Source organism: Miscanthus floridulus, chromosome 3, assembly GCF_019320115.1.
Source record: "Miscanthus floridulus cultivar M001 chromosome 3, ASM1932011v1, whole genome shotgun sequence".
NCBI classification, from domain to species: Eukaryota; Viridiplantae; Streptophyta; class Magnoliopsida; order Poales; family Poaceae; genus Miscanthus; species Miscanthus floridulus.
Genome location: NC_089582.1, coordinates 84,820,492 through 84,839,471, shown reverse-complemented (window position 1 = coordinate 84,839,471; position 18,980 = coordinate 84,820,492). Strand labels below are relative to the sequence as shown.

General features: G+C 42.8%; 2 protein-coding genes across 2 annotated transcripts; one reads left to right on the top strand and one right to left on the bottom strand.

Annotated features, from left to right (window-relative positions):
- Positions 1-7,353: 7,353 nt before the first annotated feature.
- Positions 7,354-9,945, top strand: LOC136546026 (GDP-fucose transporter 1-like). Its single transcript, XM_066538001.1, has 2 exons — positions 7,354-7,484; positions 8,563-9,945. The coding sequence occupies exon 2, from the start codon at positions 8,580-8,582 to the stop codon at positions 9,594-9,596; it is 1,017 nt and encodes a 338-aa protein (XP_066394098.1). The 5' UTR covers positions 7,354-7,484; positions 8,563-8,579; the 3' UTR covers positions 9,597-9,945.
- Positions 9,946-11,978: 2,033 nt separating this feature from the next.
- Positions 11,979-16,192, bottom strand: LOC136546024 (peroxisome biogenesis protein 3-2-like). The gene is made up of 7 exons (XM_066538000.1): positions 15,997-16,192; positions 15,719-15,883; positions 14,912-15,111; positions 14,656-14,786; positions 14,338-14,465; positions 13,443-13,682; positions 11,979-12,711 (listed from the first exon to the last, which is right to left on the bottom strand). Exons 1-7 carry the CDS (start codon positions 16,011-16,013, stop codon positions 12,459-12,461), a joined length of 1,134 nt encoding a protein of 377 aa, XP_066394097.1. The 5' UTR covers positions 16,014-16,192; the 3' UTR covers positions 11,979-12,458.
- Positions 16,193-18,980: the final 2,788 nt, after the last annotated feature.

Sequence of the window (18,980 nt, the reverse complement as noted above, 5' to 3'; positions counted from 1 at the left end):
TTTCTTTCCTTTCCTCTCCATTCCTTGTTTGAGAAGATGGAGCACGGAGATTATGATCGAAGGGAAAAGGATGACAAATAAGCAAAGAGACAAGGATCCACCTCGCCGTGGTCGAGCGAAGTCAACAGCAGCAGGCAGTAGTGCAGCTCCAAGGGGACTTGGTGATAGGGGGAGGCGTGAGCAATACATTGAAGATGAGGAGAGGCTGGAGATGATAGGTCGTACCACTGATGTCATTCCTAACACCCTATAGCATCTCTTTGAGTTTGATGGCAGATACATGAGAGATTTTGAGGGTGAGATCATCATGAGACCTCCAGATGACTTCCGCCAGCATGCAGTTGTCAACTATTTGAAGAGTTAGAAGCTAGTGGAAGAGGCAAGGGGGATCAATCCCTATGCAGTGCGTAAGGATTTGGGCATTGATTACAGATTCTGGAATGAGTTTCATTCCAACTTTTATGCCACTGCCATTCTTGCATCCAAGAAAACCAAAATTATCAAAATGTAGTACATTAATTGAGATAAGATGCAGGAGAAGGAGGAGCCTGAGTTTGATAAGGTAATCAAGATTTGTGACAGGTTCCAGCTTTTCATACATCATGGGTTTCTAGTATAACTAGAATGTGGAGGTCCTTGCATAGTTTCATGCCACATACTTCTATGACCCAACCTCTGATGAGATTCACTATATGACTGATGGTCGGCACTACTGAGTCAACTTTATCACTTTTAGCTAGATTCTTGGCTTTGAGGAGGAGCACAGAGGTTACACTTACATTCATGATGAGCCTCGAGCTGAGATCCATGACATCAATTACATGTGCAGAGATAGAAGGATTGTAGATGACAAGAGGAGTGGTCTACATAGCTTCTATTACATCCTCAACAACCTCATCAGGAACGCCATCAACCCAAAGGATGGAGCAGCCTCAGATATTAATGGCTATGTGAGAAATGTGTTGGCTAGATTTACTCCAAGTGGGGATAGGTTCAATGTCCCTAGATTCATGTGGACTGAGTTGAGATTTGTAGTGGAGGATGGGAGGAAGGGTCTGCCCTATGCCCCTTACCTCATGTTCATGATTGAGAGGGTCACTGGATTTTATTTTCCGAAGGATGGGATGCATACCGTCTACAAAATTGAGAAGATCTAGCTAGCTGCAACTACTCAGGGAGCGGGGAGCTCTTATGCTCATGTAGATATCCTTAAGTCTTCCCGCTCTAGGTCTCATAGAGGAGGCAAGATGAAGAAGTTTGGCAAGTGGTTGAAGGCAATCTTTGGCAAGTACACCTATGCAGCTGACAGAGCGTATGAGACACAGCTTGAGCAGCGTCAGCAGCATGGACAAGACCTTCCATCACTTTCTCCTATTCCACCTCCTCCATAGTATGACATTTCGAGTCTCTCCGACATAGATTCAGATGATGAGGATGATGATGATGATGAGGAGGAGCAGTAGGGACGAGCAGTAGATTAGGATGAGACTCTAGAGGGATACCATCAGAGACAGGAGCCGAGGCATTCCACATGCTACACCGCCACTACTCACCATCAGGACCATGCACGTATTGACTTCGACGACGATGATGGTGATGGTGGCGCTGAGACTACTGCAAGAGGTGATGATATTGATTGGATGGACATCTAGGGAGATAACGAGTAGGTGTTGATCTTTCTTCTCTTCTTTTTTTGGTGCTTTATGCTAAAGGGGGAGAAAATTAGAGGGGTCAACAACTTTTCGACGCCATGGTCAGCAGCTGCATTTCATGTCCTATTTGATGGGTGTTAGTCCTCACTGAGAGTCTCTCAAAACTCTAAATTGTGAAATAATGCTACTATTTGACTTTTTGTGTATCAGATATGGACATGTATCGTTTGTGTGGATTAGAAGTTATCTTATTGTGCTAGGTTGCATATTTTTTATCTAAGCTAGCTGTGTGGTGCTTGACTCTGTCTTGCTCGTATAGTCAGGTGCGATAGTGCCGCACTCAGCTACAGCAGCAAACACATGTGTGCATAAAATGTCATACACATCACGTATATATTTTCTTGACACAATATGCAGCACCCCATAGAAGCATGGATGTAGGGGGAGCCCCATCACTTTCACTAAAATATGGATTTTGGCTTCTTATGCCAATTTGAGAATTCAGTTCTCTATTCACATACTTAAGGGGAGGCTCTACACCCATGGCTCGAAAATCTCAGTATTTATTTCATATCTTTTGTAAGCCCTAATTGGGTTGTCATCAATCACTAAAAAGGGGAAGATTGAAAGTGCAATCAAGCCCTAGTTATGGGTTTTGGTGATAATGACCACGTAATTAGAGATCTAATGATATTTATCGAGATGACAAACAGGGAATTTATATTCGAGGATGCTACACGAAACGAAAGAGCCCCCAATTATAGATGTAGATGGCTTCAAACTCAAAGAAGGTTTAAATTCTTTTATATATTGAATTTAAGTATAGGAAAAACCACACTATAAAGGGAGGCACAATGCTTAAGCTAATATGTGCCACCAAGTGCTCAAACAACCACAAGCATCGTCAGATTCATAGCCAAGACAGTCTTCACTTCACTATTACCCTTGCTGTCTTGCAAGGTGCAAGCTCCGACTCGCCCGACCCTTTGGGTGTGAGCTCCGACTCACCCGACCCCTTGGGTGCGGGCTCCGACTTGCCCGACCAATTGGGCGCGGACTCCGTCTCGCCCGACCCCAAGGTCACGAGCTCCGTCTCGCCCGACCCCAAGGTTGCAGGCTTCATCTTGCCCGACCCCAAGGTCGCGGGCTCCAGCTCGCCTGACCCTTTGGTTGCGGGCTCTATCTCACCCGACCCTTTGGTCACGAACTCAATTCACCCAACCCCAAGGTCATGGGCTCTGGCTCATCTGACCCTTTGGTCACGGGCTCCGTCTGGCCCGACCCTTTGGTCACAGGCTCCGTCTCACCCAACCCCAAGGTCGTGGGCTTCGGCTCACCTGACCCATTAGTCGCAGGCTCCGTCTCACCCGACCCTTTGGTCGTGGTCTTGTCTCGCCCGACCTGTTGGGTGTAGTGTTTGTTGAGGGCTGGGGGTATATATAGCTTTTCCTTTCCTCGCCAACGGCTATCTACGAATTAAAGTGACTGTTGGGGGCTGGGGGTATATATACATTTTTTGTTCCTCCCCAACGGTATTGAATAAACCAACCTGCTCTCTTCTTCTTCACTTAAGCACGCCCAAAAATAGAGCAGGAGCTCTCTCTCTCTCACTCCAATGTTGACCTAAAGTCCCTAAGCAAATCCATTGATTTTCCCATCAATCCTTGAGGAAAAAGGGTCCAAAACTTGATTAGAGAGCAACTCCATTGATTCCCAAATTGTAAAGAGCACTTGGTTCACGTTTTAACCGGCGGTTATGTTTGTTACTCTTGGAGCTTGGCTCCTAGCTGGCTAGAGCGTTGCCCGTGGAGCTTGCCAACTTGTGTGGCAGCCCCGGGAGGTTTGTAACCACCTCTTGCAATAAGTAAAATCACCCCTCATCTCAAGAGTTCACTCTTTTTACTTGAGAACGAGGTAGGGTTGCACAACCCTAACACCTTAGTGGTATACCTCAACAACGTGAACTTAGGCAAGCCTTGGTGACAAGTTAAACCACAGGATAAATCCTTGTGTCATCTTGTGCTTTGTGTTGCTATACTTGTGTTCTTGTTGTTGTTGAGGTGATTTCTAGGATTAAGGCCGATCTACTTGTGTGTGGTGTTCCCATCATTTTCAGCTGTCGATCTGTGATCTACTACTATGCAGGAAGCTAAGAAATTTACCCGATCTGAATTTCGTTGGAAAGATTTTGAACTGTGAACTAATCTCTCCTGTAGGTGCAGCTATGCCGCACTCACAGAGCGGCAGTGTCGTGGGTGAATTTGACTTCGGTTTGAGTTGAATTTTTACAGGCCTATTCACCTCCCTCTAGACGTACCAGAGATCCTACACTTGGTTTCAAATAGGCCTTCAGTATTGTGTGGCTAACAAGTGGGCCCATGCAAAAATGCTAGTCGTATGGATTAAGGACACAAGTAATTGTAGGTATATGAAATATGAAACTAATATCGAAAGTTGTAGTTCAATGGTAATTACGTGCTAACAGTTATAATTATGTGAAATTAACTCTTCATTTTAACTTAATCTTCAAAGTTAGCCTTTAATTGTTGGCTTAGTAGAACAACAGGTATAGTGCCAAAGCATTGTTGACATATGAATCTAATTTGTAGTTACTCATGTAGAGTTTACTTTAATGAAGATACTTTTGACCCGATGAGTACTCCACGTTGATTAGGAAAAAAAATCCACGATACTTAGTACTGCCTACACGATATTTAGGGCTTGTTCGAATTCTCTCGTATTCATTTTAATCCACATGTATTTGAGTGAATTAGGATGTAAGGGCATGTTTGGTTCCCTGTATGCGGCTCAACCAGGCTCGCAGGATGCAACAACCGAATGTTTGGTTACCTGTGCCGATGTTTGGGCCTGGGCCGCGTGGTGCAAAAAGCGTCCTTCAGCCAGGCTCTGCAGATATGGGGAAATCGAGCGTTTCCCGGTGGCCAGGCTAGCCTGATACACGAGGTGCATGTGGAGAGGCTGCGCGCGGCAAAAAAGTCATCAGCTCAGCGTCGGACCGGACAACCAAACAGCGTTTGTCTGCAGCCTGTTTGGACTGACGTAAGTAACCAAACGCAGAGACCTTGCATGCGGTTCGTCCTGGCCATAGAGAGCCTGGTTCTCTGCTACGAGCCTGGCTTCGGTGGGCAGTGAACCAAACGCGCCCTAAGTTAGTTTAAATTCTATTCCAATCCATTTCAATATATATGGATTGAGGTAGATATAAAGTTGTGCAAACAATCCTTTAGGCCTTGTTTGGATACGTATATATTCATTTCAATCCACATGCGTTGAAGTGGATTAGAATTGAATTACACTAAATTTGATTCTATTCCACTCGAACACACGTGGATTGAAATGAATACATATGCAAAGTCTTACGTGGATTAAAAGAGTGAAGTGATTTATTTCGTCCGTCTTTTTTATTTCCTGAAGTGTCCTCAAGAGTCTCTTCTACTCTGCTTTTGACTTAGGACTAACGGTTCTAATCGTACGAGTTAAAACATAAGTGTTTGTACGTGCAATAATGATACAAAGTTCAATACCAATAAATATCTATATCTATACTTATATATAATAATAATGAGGTAAAATTTTAGCTCATTTTTTTTTTGTCTATTCTTTTTTTTGGGTCCATCTCCTTTTAACTATCAAACAATTAAGAGTTTCTTTCGCCATACGTATATATAAACCCGTGCCCGTACAAGTTAGAATAGTTTTTGTCTAGCGCGATACAGAGTCTGATTCCAAAACACAAGAAAAAGGAAACGTTACGAGTGAATTGTGAATATTCGTTTTATATGCAAAGACATGAGATAGAGTTCAGGTACAATATGCTCGGAAGATAAAACAGAAACAAAAAGGAAAACGAAATATGTCAGAAAAAAGGAAACGTTACGAGTGAATTGTGAAACAACAGGAAACAGAGACGAGAAGCACATATGATAGAGTTCTGATATATAGTGTGTGTTTTGCAAGAGAGAAAGAAACAAAGAAGGAAAAGGAAATCAAATGCTTTCTTTTTTTTCCTTATTGGGTTCCGTACGTGAGGTCTCATGGAAAGTGTTGCCCCTGCTTCTTGGACTCCCGGTGATGTCCCGTGGCTCTCAGGCTGCCCTTTTCGTGTTTTTTTTTGTTATTTCTCGATGAAGTAACTCCATTTATAAAAATAAAATCATAAATACAAAAACTTTGACCCTTATTTAATAAATAAATATTTCTATTACTAATAAGTTGTTGATATTAATTAAGAATAAATTATTATTGTGATATAAATTAGCTGATGGCCTAACTAATCAAACCGTAAACTAAAATTTTGAGCAGTTTGCATCTAATCTAACCAAAACAAATGTTTTTTCAAGTTGTCCGCACATACCAGTGCAAATCTCTAAGCTATCCGCATATATCAGTGCAACTTTCAAAAAGGGGTGACGTGGAAACCGAGTCACGATGACAACTACTTTAATAAGATATTAAAATTACATATTTTTATGTATCCTTATTATAAGAAGTCATGAAACTTGATATCTAACTCAGCAAACGGATAGTATGAAAACTAAAGTTATGATTCACTTGCGAGTAAATATTTTGTGTCCTACAATGAAAGAAAAAACTATCAAAGTTGTATTTTAATTCAATACAGAATTCATATGACATTATTATATTGTTGCCAATATTAATTCATATTATGGATACCATGGTCATCATAAAATAAAGTATAGTTTTTATATTTTATAAAAAGATTAAAAAATAGATATATAACATTGCGATCCTTGTTTTCATTGACGAGCCAATTCGTTTATGATTGCTGCAGCAAGCAGTCACAACATCAAAAGTAGCTGTCGTGGCCGCTGTAGTTGTGCAACAATGTGAAGCAAATAGGTCGAATGTTTGGTATTTTTTTTTCTCCCGTTGCAACTTATGGACATGTTTGCTAGTTAAACACAAGTGAACCCTGCATATGTGCATGTTTGCTTGTATACTCTTATAGCTTTTTTTCGCGAACGTGCAATCATGCGCGTGATTCATAAGAGGAAGGTATACTCTTACGGCTAGAAGAGACTATTGATGATTCTCATAGCAAGAGGAAGGTAATACCAAAATTTTGGCTCTGTTCGCTTGTCTTATAATTCGTACATTTTGGCTTGTCTTTTCAGCTGGAATAGTATTTTTCTTCCACAACAAATTAGTCAAAACAATATTTTAGGTTGTTTTTTCAGCGAAGCGAATGGGACCTTTGTCTATCGATGTCTATGTATTTAATTTGGATCAAAAGGAGTAATTGCGTGGAAGAAACAGGTATACAGAATTATCAATGGATAGGTCCAAGCACAGAGCATCGCTTTCATTCATGTATTAAGGCCTCGTTTAGCCCCGTTTAGTTCTAAAAAATTTTGGCTTTTGACTATTGTAGTACTTTCGTTTTTATTTGGCAAAAATTATCTAATTATGGACTAATTAGGCTTAAAAGATTCGTCTCATGATTTCTCGGCTAACTGTGCAATTAGTTTTTTTTCCATCTACATTTAGTACTCCCTGCATGTGCCGCAAGATTTGATGTGACGGGTACTATACAAAAAATTTTGGTTTTTGGCTTCAACTAAACGGGCCTTAAGTCCTTGTGATTATGTACATTCAACTTTTTTAATTGGTTTGGATTTGAAGCTTCTTCCTTCTCCTCAAGTCACGTTCACATATAAACCTATCAACTCCCATCCCAGGCCACACTAGACACCACACACCACTCGCAGAGCCAGGCATTGCACTTGTCTTGCACAAGCTCGGAGGAAGCCCTCGCCCCGCGGCGGACGGAATGCGCCTGCGCCTGCCCCAGTACGCCTCTCTCACTCCCCTCCCCCGTTCCTTCTCCCCGCTCCGTTCGTCAGATCGTCTCTTGGGACGGGCGCCACGCACTCGGTCCACGCAGGATCTGAAGGCACGCACTGCCTTTTCAGTTTCGTTTCCTTTGCTTTTCTTGGCGACACGCATCCAAGAAAATCTGCAGAAATCAGGCAAATTGGGATTTGGGCCCAAATCTATCCTGATACAGTCAGTTGGTAGACTGGTAGCTGATTGGCCGCGTGATTCGAGCGCCAATATTTGCCCAATCAGTAGCCTCCGCTTGTTGAAATCTTTGTCCGGTGTGGACTCGGTGGTTGAAACCCGTCGCCTGATTACTTGGGTTGTTTTCCTTGCTGTTGAGCTTTGTGATATGAAGCGGCGATTTGTTCATTGCATTTTGGAGCTTTTACTGCCTGGTGAGCGAAACGATTATATCTTCTATTTGGAGTTTCAGCTACTGGGGTGTCGTTTCTACATTGCAAGATTTGTCGGTGTTAGTATTCGTACGCACATAATTCTATTCAGATGGACATACTACACACATCTGAGAATGCAATCTCTAAACTAAAAAAGAAAGAAAGAAAAAAGATAGTGAGATATTGCTAAAATCCTTGGCCTCAGCTGTGCAGCCACTGAGTTGATGTTCTCGAATTACTTCTCTTTCCTGTCCAAATTGGAGCGTTACACCTTACTCCGGCCAATAGTTTAAGTAAATTCTACTGCTCTAAGGAGCCAGTAAAGTATGGTGTTACAAGCAGCGGCAATTAACCTGTTTTGTAGATCTGTTGATAAATTGTCTGAAATCTCAGAGAAATTACTTGAAATCTGGCATTCTGTTGACCATTCCAATTCTCCACGTTGATGATGTTGGTATCTTGAAATTTTTGTAGTAACCAGTTAGCAATTCAACAAAATGTGCATGTTTCATTGTTAAGCGCCTAGTCTTGCTTTATTTTATTTCAGAAGCAAAACAGACTGCTGAGTAGTTGGACATTCTAGTAAATAAATTCTTATAGTTTAAGCATTAGTTTGCTATTTGAATGCTTTGCTAACACTGAACGTATTGCAGGTGAACATTCTGCTCTGATGGCAAATCAGTATTACGCTACCAGCAGCCTCGTGGTTGGGTATGCTCTGTGCTCGAGTTTGCTCTCAATCATCAACAAATATGCCGTGACAAAGTTTGGTTACCCTGGCCTCCTAACTGCTCTACAGTACTTGACATCTGCCGCTGGTGTTTGGATCCTTGGAAAGCTAGGCTTTCTCACCCATGACCCCTTCAAATTGGAGACTGCAAAAAAGTTTGCACCAGCTGCTCTTGTCTTCTACCTAGCCATATTCACCAACACAAATCTCCTCTTCCATGCCAATGTAGATACATTCATAGTTTTCAGATCCTTGACCCCACTTTTGGTTGCTATTGCCGACACAACTTTCAGGAAGCAACCATGTCCTTCAAAGTTCACATTCCTATCCCTTGTGGTCATCTTGGGAGGAGCAGTTGGCTACGTGATGACAGATTCAGCATTCAGCCTCACAGCATACTCATGGGCGCTTGCGTATCTGGTGACCATAACAACTGAAATGGTGTACGTCAAGCACATTGTGACAAACCTGGGGCTCAACACCTGGGGCTTTGTGCTTTACAACAACCTTCTTTCATTGATGCTGGCCCCGATCTTTTGGTTCCTTACAGGGGAGCACAAGTCAATCTTTGCAGCGATGGAATCAAGGGGCGAAGGCTGGTTTCACCTGGACGCCTTTGTAGCAGTGGCATTGTCATGCGTGTTTGGGTTACTCATTAGTTTCTTTGGTTTTGCAGCGAGAAGAGCTGTATCAGCAACCGCATTTACTGTGACCGGGGTTGTGAATAAGTTCCTCACCGTGGTTATCAATGTCATGATCTGGGACAAGCATGCAACTGCATATGGTTTGGTTTGCTTACTGTTCACTATTGTCGGTGGAGTACTCTATCAGCAATCAGTTACCGTGAAAGGAAACAGTGCAGCGCAGCGTGAGCTGGTACCCGAACAACCTAAGGAGGGCAATGGTAGCAAAGAGTTTGATGAGGAGAAACAAAGATTAGTTTCTTCAGCTAAATAATACAGTGCACGAATCACTTGCATTGATAGGATTCGTTTGCAGATTTGTTGTTTGGCCTTGAATAGGCTCATTTTTGTGTCTGACCCTTGAAACGAATCAACCATGAGGGGATACTAGTGGAAGTAGTACTTGCGTCAACTGCTGTCGTTGTTGAATTTCACCAAGATTGCAATATTTTGTTCACTACTGATACGCAGGTTTGCTACTATAGCTGATAAAAGCGGTTCTGGATATGGCATATTTTCTTATGTGTCTGACGCCTCTCAGTTTTTCTACAATAAATATTGCTATTCTAGCATGTAATTTACAGTGTTTGATGCAGTCCTGTGGCACCCCTCTCCTTGTCATACATTTCAATGCCTATTTCTGTGCAATTATTTTCCCTTTAAAATTAGCAAGTATGTTGTCAAAATTGTTAGACAGTACTCCCTCCACGTCCCTAAAGGAAGTCCTTTTGGGCATTTGACACGGTCACTAAAAACAAACCACTATTTTTTGCTATAAAATATAGTTAATATATACTTCTATAAAACTATATTTTCAAGATGAATCTACTTACATCACTTTCATATTTTTAAACTCGACCCAAAAGAATTTATTTATAGTTAAAGTTTAAAATGTTTGACTTAAGACAACTCAAAACGACCTCCTTTAGACTGTCTTCAACAAGGAACACAATGAGCATCCAAACCCAAAATGAGTAGTAAGAGACATAAAATCAGTCTCCAATATAGTACCTATACGGGAGACCTATTTTGAGCTGTTTGAGAGGCACAACCCAAATATGGGCATCCTCTCTCCTGTAAATCCATTTGCAGAAAGCATTCTTTTTTGTGTCTTGTTGTTGGAGAAGATGTCGAATATGTATTGAACTTTTGCCTGTAGCGCTACCCAAAGAACGAATATGTCTTGGGTGTTGTTGTTGGAGATAGCCTTAGGAACATAAAGGGATGGTGCTGTGGGTATTTCCTGTGTTCTAATCTGTGCCTCTGTAAGGTTTTCAGGCCTAGTTTTTCTTATAAACTAGGTCAATTATATTCTTCTTAATTGAAAGGCAGAGCTCCCGTCATCACTTTAAAAAAAAGGAACATGGAGGGAGTACATCTATCCTTTTCAATCTTTGTACGATGGCTGCTTCACACGTTTTTTACACGCAAAACAAAATGTAGTTGGAGGTATGCCCTCCTTGCTATCTGAATGAGCATCTTAAGGCTATCTCCAACAATACCATCTAAAATACAAGACTTATTCGTACTTTAGGTAGTGCTATAGGCAAAAGGCTTAATACCCATTCGGCATCTTCTCTAACAATAAGACCCAAAAAAGAATCCTTTCTGTAAATACGTTTCTAGGAGAGAGGATACCCATATTTGGGTTGTGTCTCTCAGACAACTCAAAATAGGTTTCCTGTATAGGTACTCTATTAGAGACTAATTTTGGGTCTCTTACTATCCATTTTGAGTGGGGGTCTCCTTATTGGAGACAATGGACAGGAGAATTTCATGCTTAGGAGCAACAACAAGAAGACGTTCATGAATGAACAAAAATTAGATGTGCACTTGTACGCACTACATGTTGGATGAAATTTTTCAGGAAATTCAATTCTTTCCGCCGCAAATTTGTGGAATGGAAGTAAGCATATGCCTGCAGATATTTACTCAACATGCGGGCCAGAATATTTGCAGACTGAGCGGAGCAAAGAAACATTGGAAAAATATTTTTCGGCGGCAAAAATATTTGAGGTCACCGCTTACAGTTACAGAGCACTATGTAAGACATCTGGAATGTCATTGTGTACGCTCCTGAGAACACAAAGAAATGCTCCGCTAATCATCTGGAATATCCATTGTTGATTCTCATGTCAAACTGAATTGGAACATTGGAAACCAATGTGGTGCTCTTATCGCTTGGGCTTATTTGACTAATAAGCCATGGCTGAAAATACTGTTGACTGATTTGGTGTGAAAGAAAAATACTGTTCGCTGGTTGAAAATACAGCTTATAAGCCAAACAAGCCCAAACGAACAGGGTGATGATGCTCCTCTTACTTAGCACTGTTTACTTAATGGCAGAACCCTATAAAATTATTATCACTAGTAGCCCTTTATTTTTTTTAGAAAACCAAGAAGATTTCTACTGTACTCGCTATCTTTCTCCACAACGTTCGAACCAAACTTCATTATCGAACAGCAACAAAATTACAAAGCTTCAAAATTTCATTACTGAACAGCAACAAATTGCAAAGTTTTGAAGCGTAGACACCTTGCGTGCAGAATTATGCACAGGTAAAGGCTGTTAGAAATTCCCTTCTCTGGGCCCACCTTGTGTCAGATCTTTTGGCACTAATGACATGTAATGTGGACTAGACTTGCATGATCGGACTAGGAACCAGAAGAAATCGTATTCTCAGAATGAACAAATGTTATTCAGACAATCCAGTTCTTCCCAAAGCAAAACTGCACAAGCAAAATCATATGCCTGCAGATCGCAAACTGTGGGCTCAAATATTCATTTACCCAACACAAGACTCAACTGACTTGCAATGTATACATTAACCATTTGTGGCCAGTAAAACATTTGGAACATCTATCACCGTGTAAGCTCCCAAGGCCCTGTGCGTGTGTTTCTATCTAGACCCGCACAACCGAAACTTCAGAGAAAGAAAGAATCCAAATGAAAGGAACGATACTCTGTTCCTGTTAGCAACAACGGAATATCTCAGAATATACAGGGCAGAAATGGCATCCTGTCTCTCCACGTTTGTTGGTTTCCTGATTTGCAGACGGTTCAACATCCACATATACCACCAGATCTTTGGAGCCAAAATTAAGAAGCAAGTGTTCTTTCACATCAATGTACAGATTATGTTTCTGGTGGCATGTTTGCGTAGAGGAATGTGTAGAAGAGTTCCACTTCAGGCATACTTCGGATGATCTGAATGTGTTTGTTCTTGTTTGGCACCTCAAGCAATGGGGAACTCAGGTGACCAACTTTGGGCAAGAGCGTTGCTAAGGGCAACCCCAATCCTGGAGTTACAATCTGCACACCCAGATCCTCTACCACCACTTCCGCAATCTTCCTCAATGACCTCTCCATGATATTTCTGAAATCATCACTGCAATAACACAGATCCAAATGGTTATGTAATATACTCATGGAAGCAACCACAGGCACCAAGGAGGCAACCACAGACAAGCCATTAATTCCAGACATACTAAAAACTAATGATTCTGTGCATTTCACAACATCTTTACAATCTTCTCTTGCAATTTGCAACATAGTAACCGTCTCAATGGGGAGGGTTCCTTGCACGTGGTTGTTATCATCACATAGATATGATATACTGATATGATATTTTCCATATCACCATTTCATTCACAGAAAGGAAAGGCAATGCACACCAAAACTCCACCCTTAAATACAAAGGACCTTTGTTGCTCCATAGTAGATTAAAAAATAATGTTAAATGCTACCAATGCAGTTTGGTAAATACTACACAGGAAGTTGATAATAGCATGGCATAGATAGCTATCTACTGTAGCATCTGCTTGTATCTGCTTTGACTCTTTCATTTTGAATCCCCATACATATATAGTACAAAAGCAAAACTAACAAATTACGCCAATACAAATCACATGGCATATGACAAGGATCAGAGTAAACACTATGCAATCTAATAGGCAATAATAGTAGTAGTAATGAATTCAAAGCTAACTGATGAAAGGAAAAAAGAAAAGAAGAAAACTGGTCATACAACTGATTGAGCAAAGAAAAACTACATCGTTATGATGCAAATCATGAACTTGCAATAACTGAACAGAGCTCAATGCAATATGCCAATATTACCTTGCCAGTACTATTCGTGTCTCAGACATTAGTTGGTCTAGCTTTCTGAAATCGTTTAGGAGTGATGAATCATCAAAGCCACTACTGGACACAGCCATCAACTGTGCATAAACAGGGGGATTCTCAGGCACAAGATAGTTTATCCATGAGTTATCTTGACAAAGACCCATGAACGTGTCCAATATTTGTAATACTGTCTGCAATACTTGGTCCATGTTCATTTGGTCTTTCAGTTGCTTCCTGCAAAATTTTCACATGTCAGTACTCAGTATCACTAAGGCCTTGTTCGGTTACCACAAATCCTGGCCAGAACGATTCCTGGCATGCGGTTTCTTTCAATATTTTATATAGAGCGGGAACTATTCCTAGCCAAGAACGGCCGGGAATGGCGTAACCGAACGCCGCCTAAGGGGAAATACACAACCAGGAAGGCAGGAACAAATTTCCTGAAGGTAGCCAGATGGTTACTTCTGGGAACCAGCCAAAGCGGCCATGCAATGTATCACTAATTTGGGGCAGATGTTAGCAGATACCCTTATGAACATTGTACTAAGAATCGTAAACTGTTTAAGACACAAATTGAATATGATGGAACGAAATCTAAACTAAGAAACGAGGTAGCTGGAAAACCACTGGTAGCCAGCTCGTTGACAGGCACTTAATGGTATAATGTTCACAGTTGGATTTCCAAGAAAAAAGAGGAAATGAGATATTGTGTACCAAACTAGCTAATTTATGCTGAATACAGAAGTGTGGATACTCTTCATAGCTCAGTTCACACGAATTTCAGCATGTAAAATAAACAAGCATATTGCTAGAAAAATAGATGCATATTCCATGATTTATTGAACATGCTGGTAACAACTATCATAAGGATAGGAGAAGATATATTTACTCTTTTAGGACTTCTGTTGCTGCGCGTTGCATTTGCGTTATGAATGCAGTGATTTTGTCAGTGACAAGATAATCAGCCATTGCAAGGAAGCTCTTGTGTCCATTTTCACTAAAGGTGTCAGATTCTGTCTACAAAAGAAGTGAGACATTTCCATGTCAGGAAGCAGCTTGAAACCAAGTTAAGTTAGTGTTTCTAACATAATTTCAATTATTTAACCATCTAGAGTGCAGGTATCAATAACTTGAGCAAGAAACAAATGAAAGTAGTTCAAATGGAAATGCTTGAGCATAGAATGTGGAGCCTGGGGCAAAGATCTACCTGTAACTGTGCACCATTGGTACCCCGGGCAATATCCAAGTAGAGATGCCTGCCTAAGATGGTGACCTGAACTCTAACATACAAGCTAAGCAATGTCATTGCCCACATTGAAGAAACTGTCTTTGTGAAACCTAAGAAATTGGAGAAGCCGCAAAAACAATAACATCATTAGAAATGCATATTTATGATTATAGACAATGAAAAGATCCAGCAAGTCATGCATAGCACAGAATAGAAAAGATAAGAAATACCATACTCTTAATTTTAATCTCCTCCCAAGTATCATACTTCTCCTTTGGTGTCAGCGCACTTGAGTCTACCTTCCCTCGCCGTAGCTTGTCAGTCAATTTCGAAATATCCAGCTCACTCGTTATCTTATCACTGAGATGGTGCATGGCCAAAGGCAATGTGGTGGTGTCGCAGATCCTCTTCACCTTCTCAAAGTGCGCCTGGAGCCTACAATAAAATGGAAGCATTCAAAAGAATTAGAATGCAAGCTGGTTTACTAAATATGGTGGCACTTGCTTATTCTGAAACAGGAGCAGTTTCTATGATTAATACTAGTTCAACAGAAGAAACAAAAAGTGGACTTGATGTTTCTCCAGCAAATATTTGCCCTATCACGCAATTAACGTTAACATGTAATGGTGCGAGCTATGACCATTCAAATCCATGAGCAACATGCGACGAATGATCTAAATAAGGTGGGCGTGGGACGAGAATCTCTCTCAGCTGGTTTACCATAATAAAGGATGTGTAAAACAAGTGAGCTTATCTATACTAAAACAAGAGCGAAGTTAGCATCGTTCTTGTCCAATTCAGCTGCGAATTGAATCAGCCCTCAACCCAATCGAGCGCAAGAGACACTAGACAAAATCCATGCGGAGCCCCAGGCTCAGCTTTGTGAATTGGGGGCAAATTCCCCTCTCAGGCAGAGGCAGGCAGCGGAGCAATCAAGAACAGGAGCGCGCAGCCCCAAGGGCAAAGGCAATGCAAGAAGTAGCAGTAGAGAGAAACCCAAGTAATCCAGCCTTGGGCGTGGGGAAGTAGAGTAAGCTCTTACTGGTTCTTGACAAGGTCCTCGGCGGTCCGCTCCTCCATGGCGCGCAGCTGCTGGACCCGCACGAGCTGGGCGCGGCGCGCGTCGTAGAAGCGGTAGGCGGCGTACCCCACCCCGGCGACGCCCAGGGAGACAAGGATCTTCCGGCGGTGCCGCGCCCAGAACCCCCTGCACGCACGCACGCCACCCGGAAAGGGAACGCCGTCAGGCAATCCGCCGAACGCCTTGCTGGTAGGCCGCGGGCGAGCCGAAATCCACGAACCCCCGGTAGAATCACTCACCTTGCCGAGGCCAGCATGGCGGCGGGGGTTGAGGTCGCGAGGGCGAATCCGGCGACGGCGACGGGGAGGCTGGGTTGGTCTGCCTGCGGTGGTCGGGATCAAGAAGGCATGGAGGACTGGAGGAGGGGCGTTGAGAATTGAGACTTGGTGGAGACTGAAGAGACCGGATTCCAGACTAGCCTGCTTGTACGAATACGATTCCTCCAGGCGGGGTAAACGCAAAAGAAGCGAGGGCGAAGAGAAATGACCGTGGTCGTGTATGTGGGTCCACCTGTCGGCGGGGTGCCCTGGCCCGAGACCCCAGCCTCTTCTCTCTTCTACAGTGCCGCAGGTTTGGATGCCCTCGGACTTCAATTTTCAAGGATAAAAAAAAAGATGGGACAGGTCAACATCTATTTGATTTTGAAAAAAAAAGAATTGGGTGGATCAGTCAATCCTATAATTAAGGGTGTTCATTTAGACGAAAAACATAGAAAATGGAATTGTCGCCTCCGAGGAATACTCTCTCTATTGTTTTTTTTATAAGACACAGCTTGACATGGTATAAAATCTTTCAAATTACACTCTACTTATAAACTTATGATAACTAAATAATATGTATTATAATTATAAATCTAACCGTATCAAAATTACATATTGAACACATCCTCTCTAATCGAAACTCTATTTCTAGCTGCAAAAACGATAAACATTTTCTTTATTCGAATGACAACACTATATACATGAGTTATATCCATGCCGTTTAGCCTGAAAAAAGTAATACTCTTAAATTTTAGAATAAATTAAAAAATCATGAGCCGTGTCAGCTAGTATCGTGCCAAGATGCTTTATGAAGCGATGCATCATGAGTTTATTCTATGAATTTTGATGGAATTAACCCACTCCTCATGCATATACTAATTATTAGCCTGTGAGGAATGAAATGATGATGGATCAACTCATTCCATTTCATAAAAACCAAATTTAAAAAGTAAGGAGTGAGAAAAAAACTAAAATCTACCTCATTTCTCAAAACAAACCCACACGAGATTACCATAGAACGTTCTGACGAGGCCCAAAATGGCCTTTTCAAACTCGGCCTTGTTTTGATGAAGTATACATATATGAGCTTTTTACCTATATGGCCCTGGATAAAATGCGTCTTTCTTGTATGGCCTTTTTTTTTTGAACTTATCTGTATGGCCCGAAAACAAAATTTTCTTCCTTCCATGGCATTCTGTCAAGTCTATTAGGGTATTCTGTTAGTTTGCCCACTAGTTGACATGCGAAATATCCAAATTACCCTTCTGCTCTTTGTCTTGGTACCGCCTCATCCGACCCAGACCCAGCGGGCAGAAAGATAGGGAGACCGAGCATGTGAAAATAGAGGATGGGGGAGGGCGCCGCCGCCGCCGCCGGCCAGGGGCCGCCGCCGGCCAGGGGCCGCCGCCGGCCAGGGGCCGCCGCCGGGATCTCTAGCCCCAGATCCACCGGATCCACCTCCGCCTGGCCCCACTCCCAGCGTTTGTCGCCATGGGGGAGGCACCGCCGCCCGGCTAGTGGACCGCGCGCGGCCTGGGCTGGTCCAAAGAAGAGGGCACGTGTCAGGGACTGTCTAGTAGTGGGCTGGCATGGACGACCCATGCAGGCCCAAGACGACAGGGCATGTGCATTACAAAGGAAGGCAAGGAGCAGCCATCCAGGGCATCAAAGAATTAATCAGAAGTCTAATGTTTATCTTCCTCCCCATGTAGCTCTCTCTCTTCTCCTACCTCCAGCACCTTCTAGAATCTTCTAGTACCTTTCTTCTAGTTTTGATTCCCCTGCTTGCTGATTCCAGACCTTCCTCCCCTGAGGTCTTATATCCTGCTACCTCTGAATCGAGTTGTCAGTGAACCAATCGAGTGTGGTTGCCAACAATCGGTATCAGACATAGTCGATTCTCGATATATATCACCATGAGTCCACTCGACCACAAGCTCATCCTCGACGCTCTGGCCAAGCTGTTCGATGACTTTGACGCTTGGTGGAAGCACCGCTTCTCTGACACCTAGGCCAGACATGAGACCTCTCAGGTCATTTCTGCTCCAACCTAGGCAGCGGCCACCGGAACCGCTGTTGGAGCCAACAACTGGGGCGGTCTCTTTGGTGGAGACGATGACTCCATCGCTGTGGATACTGATGCACCAGTGGTGGCTGACAACTAGGGAGGTCTCTTCGAAGGGGACGACGTCTCCATCGCCACCGACCAGATCCGCAATGATGCCAGCGCCAACGGGAATGACCTCACCTTCTCCGTCCCCGACACGCTCATCCACGTCAACTAGGGCCGCGCCACGGGCCCATCATCATCGACCGCCCCACCATCGTCGACCCCGCTGCCCTCTAGGAGCTCGTGTCCCCGCCTCTGGACGACTTCACCCAAGCCTTCGGCGCTTCAACCTCTAAGCCGCTCGGCCCCACGTCTAAGTGTGTCTCTATCGCGCTCAGTTGTAGGGTCAAGATGGCAGACTAGAGGGGGGTGAATAGTATTTTCTAAATTTAATCACACCGGCTAACCGAAACAAATGCAGAATTAAAACAATCGGTCTAGCCAAGACTACACCCCTCTATCTATATTCTCTAGCACCTTGCAAAGATCCTAATTAAGCAACTAAGGTGCCAAGCTAGCTAAAGCTCACCTATCCAATTCTAGGAGCAATATCACACAAACCTATGTCCCTAGTATTTTCCACATCGGGGAGCTCCTACACAATTCTAGTAAGCAAAAGCACAAAGCTCCTAAGCTCACTAGCAATGCTCAATAACAAGGCAACCAATGCCAAATTAGAGAGCGCAAATACTTAGCTACACAAACTAAGCAATGTGACTAATAAGGTTACACAAACCAAATTAGCCACGCAAGGGAGCTACTTCTATGCTACACAAGCAAGAAGGTAACTAGTGAGCTACACAAGCTAACTAATTACAAGAGCAACTACACAAGCACAATGTACATGAAAGTA

Coding starts and splice junctions, on each gene's coding strand:
- LOC136546024 (XM_066538000.1), bottom strand. Junction 14,466..14,655: donor CCAATGGTGCACAGTTACAG/GTAGATCTTTGC, acceptor CTTCTTTTGTAG/ACAGAATCTGACACCTTTAG. Junction 13,683..14,337: donor GCAACAGAAGTCCTAAAAGA/GTAAATATATCT, acceptor AAAATTTTGCAG/GAAGCAACTGAAAGACCAAA.
- LOC136546026 (XM_066538001.1), top strand. CDS start 8,580: ATGGCAAATCAGTATTACGCTACCAGCAGCCTCGTGGTTGGGTATGCT.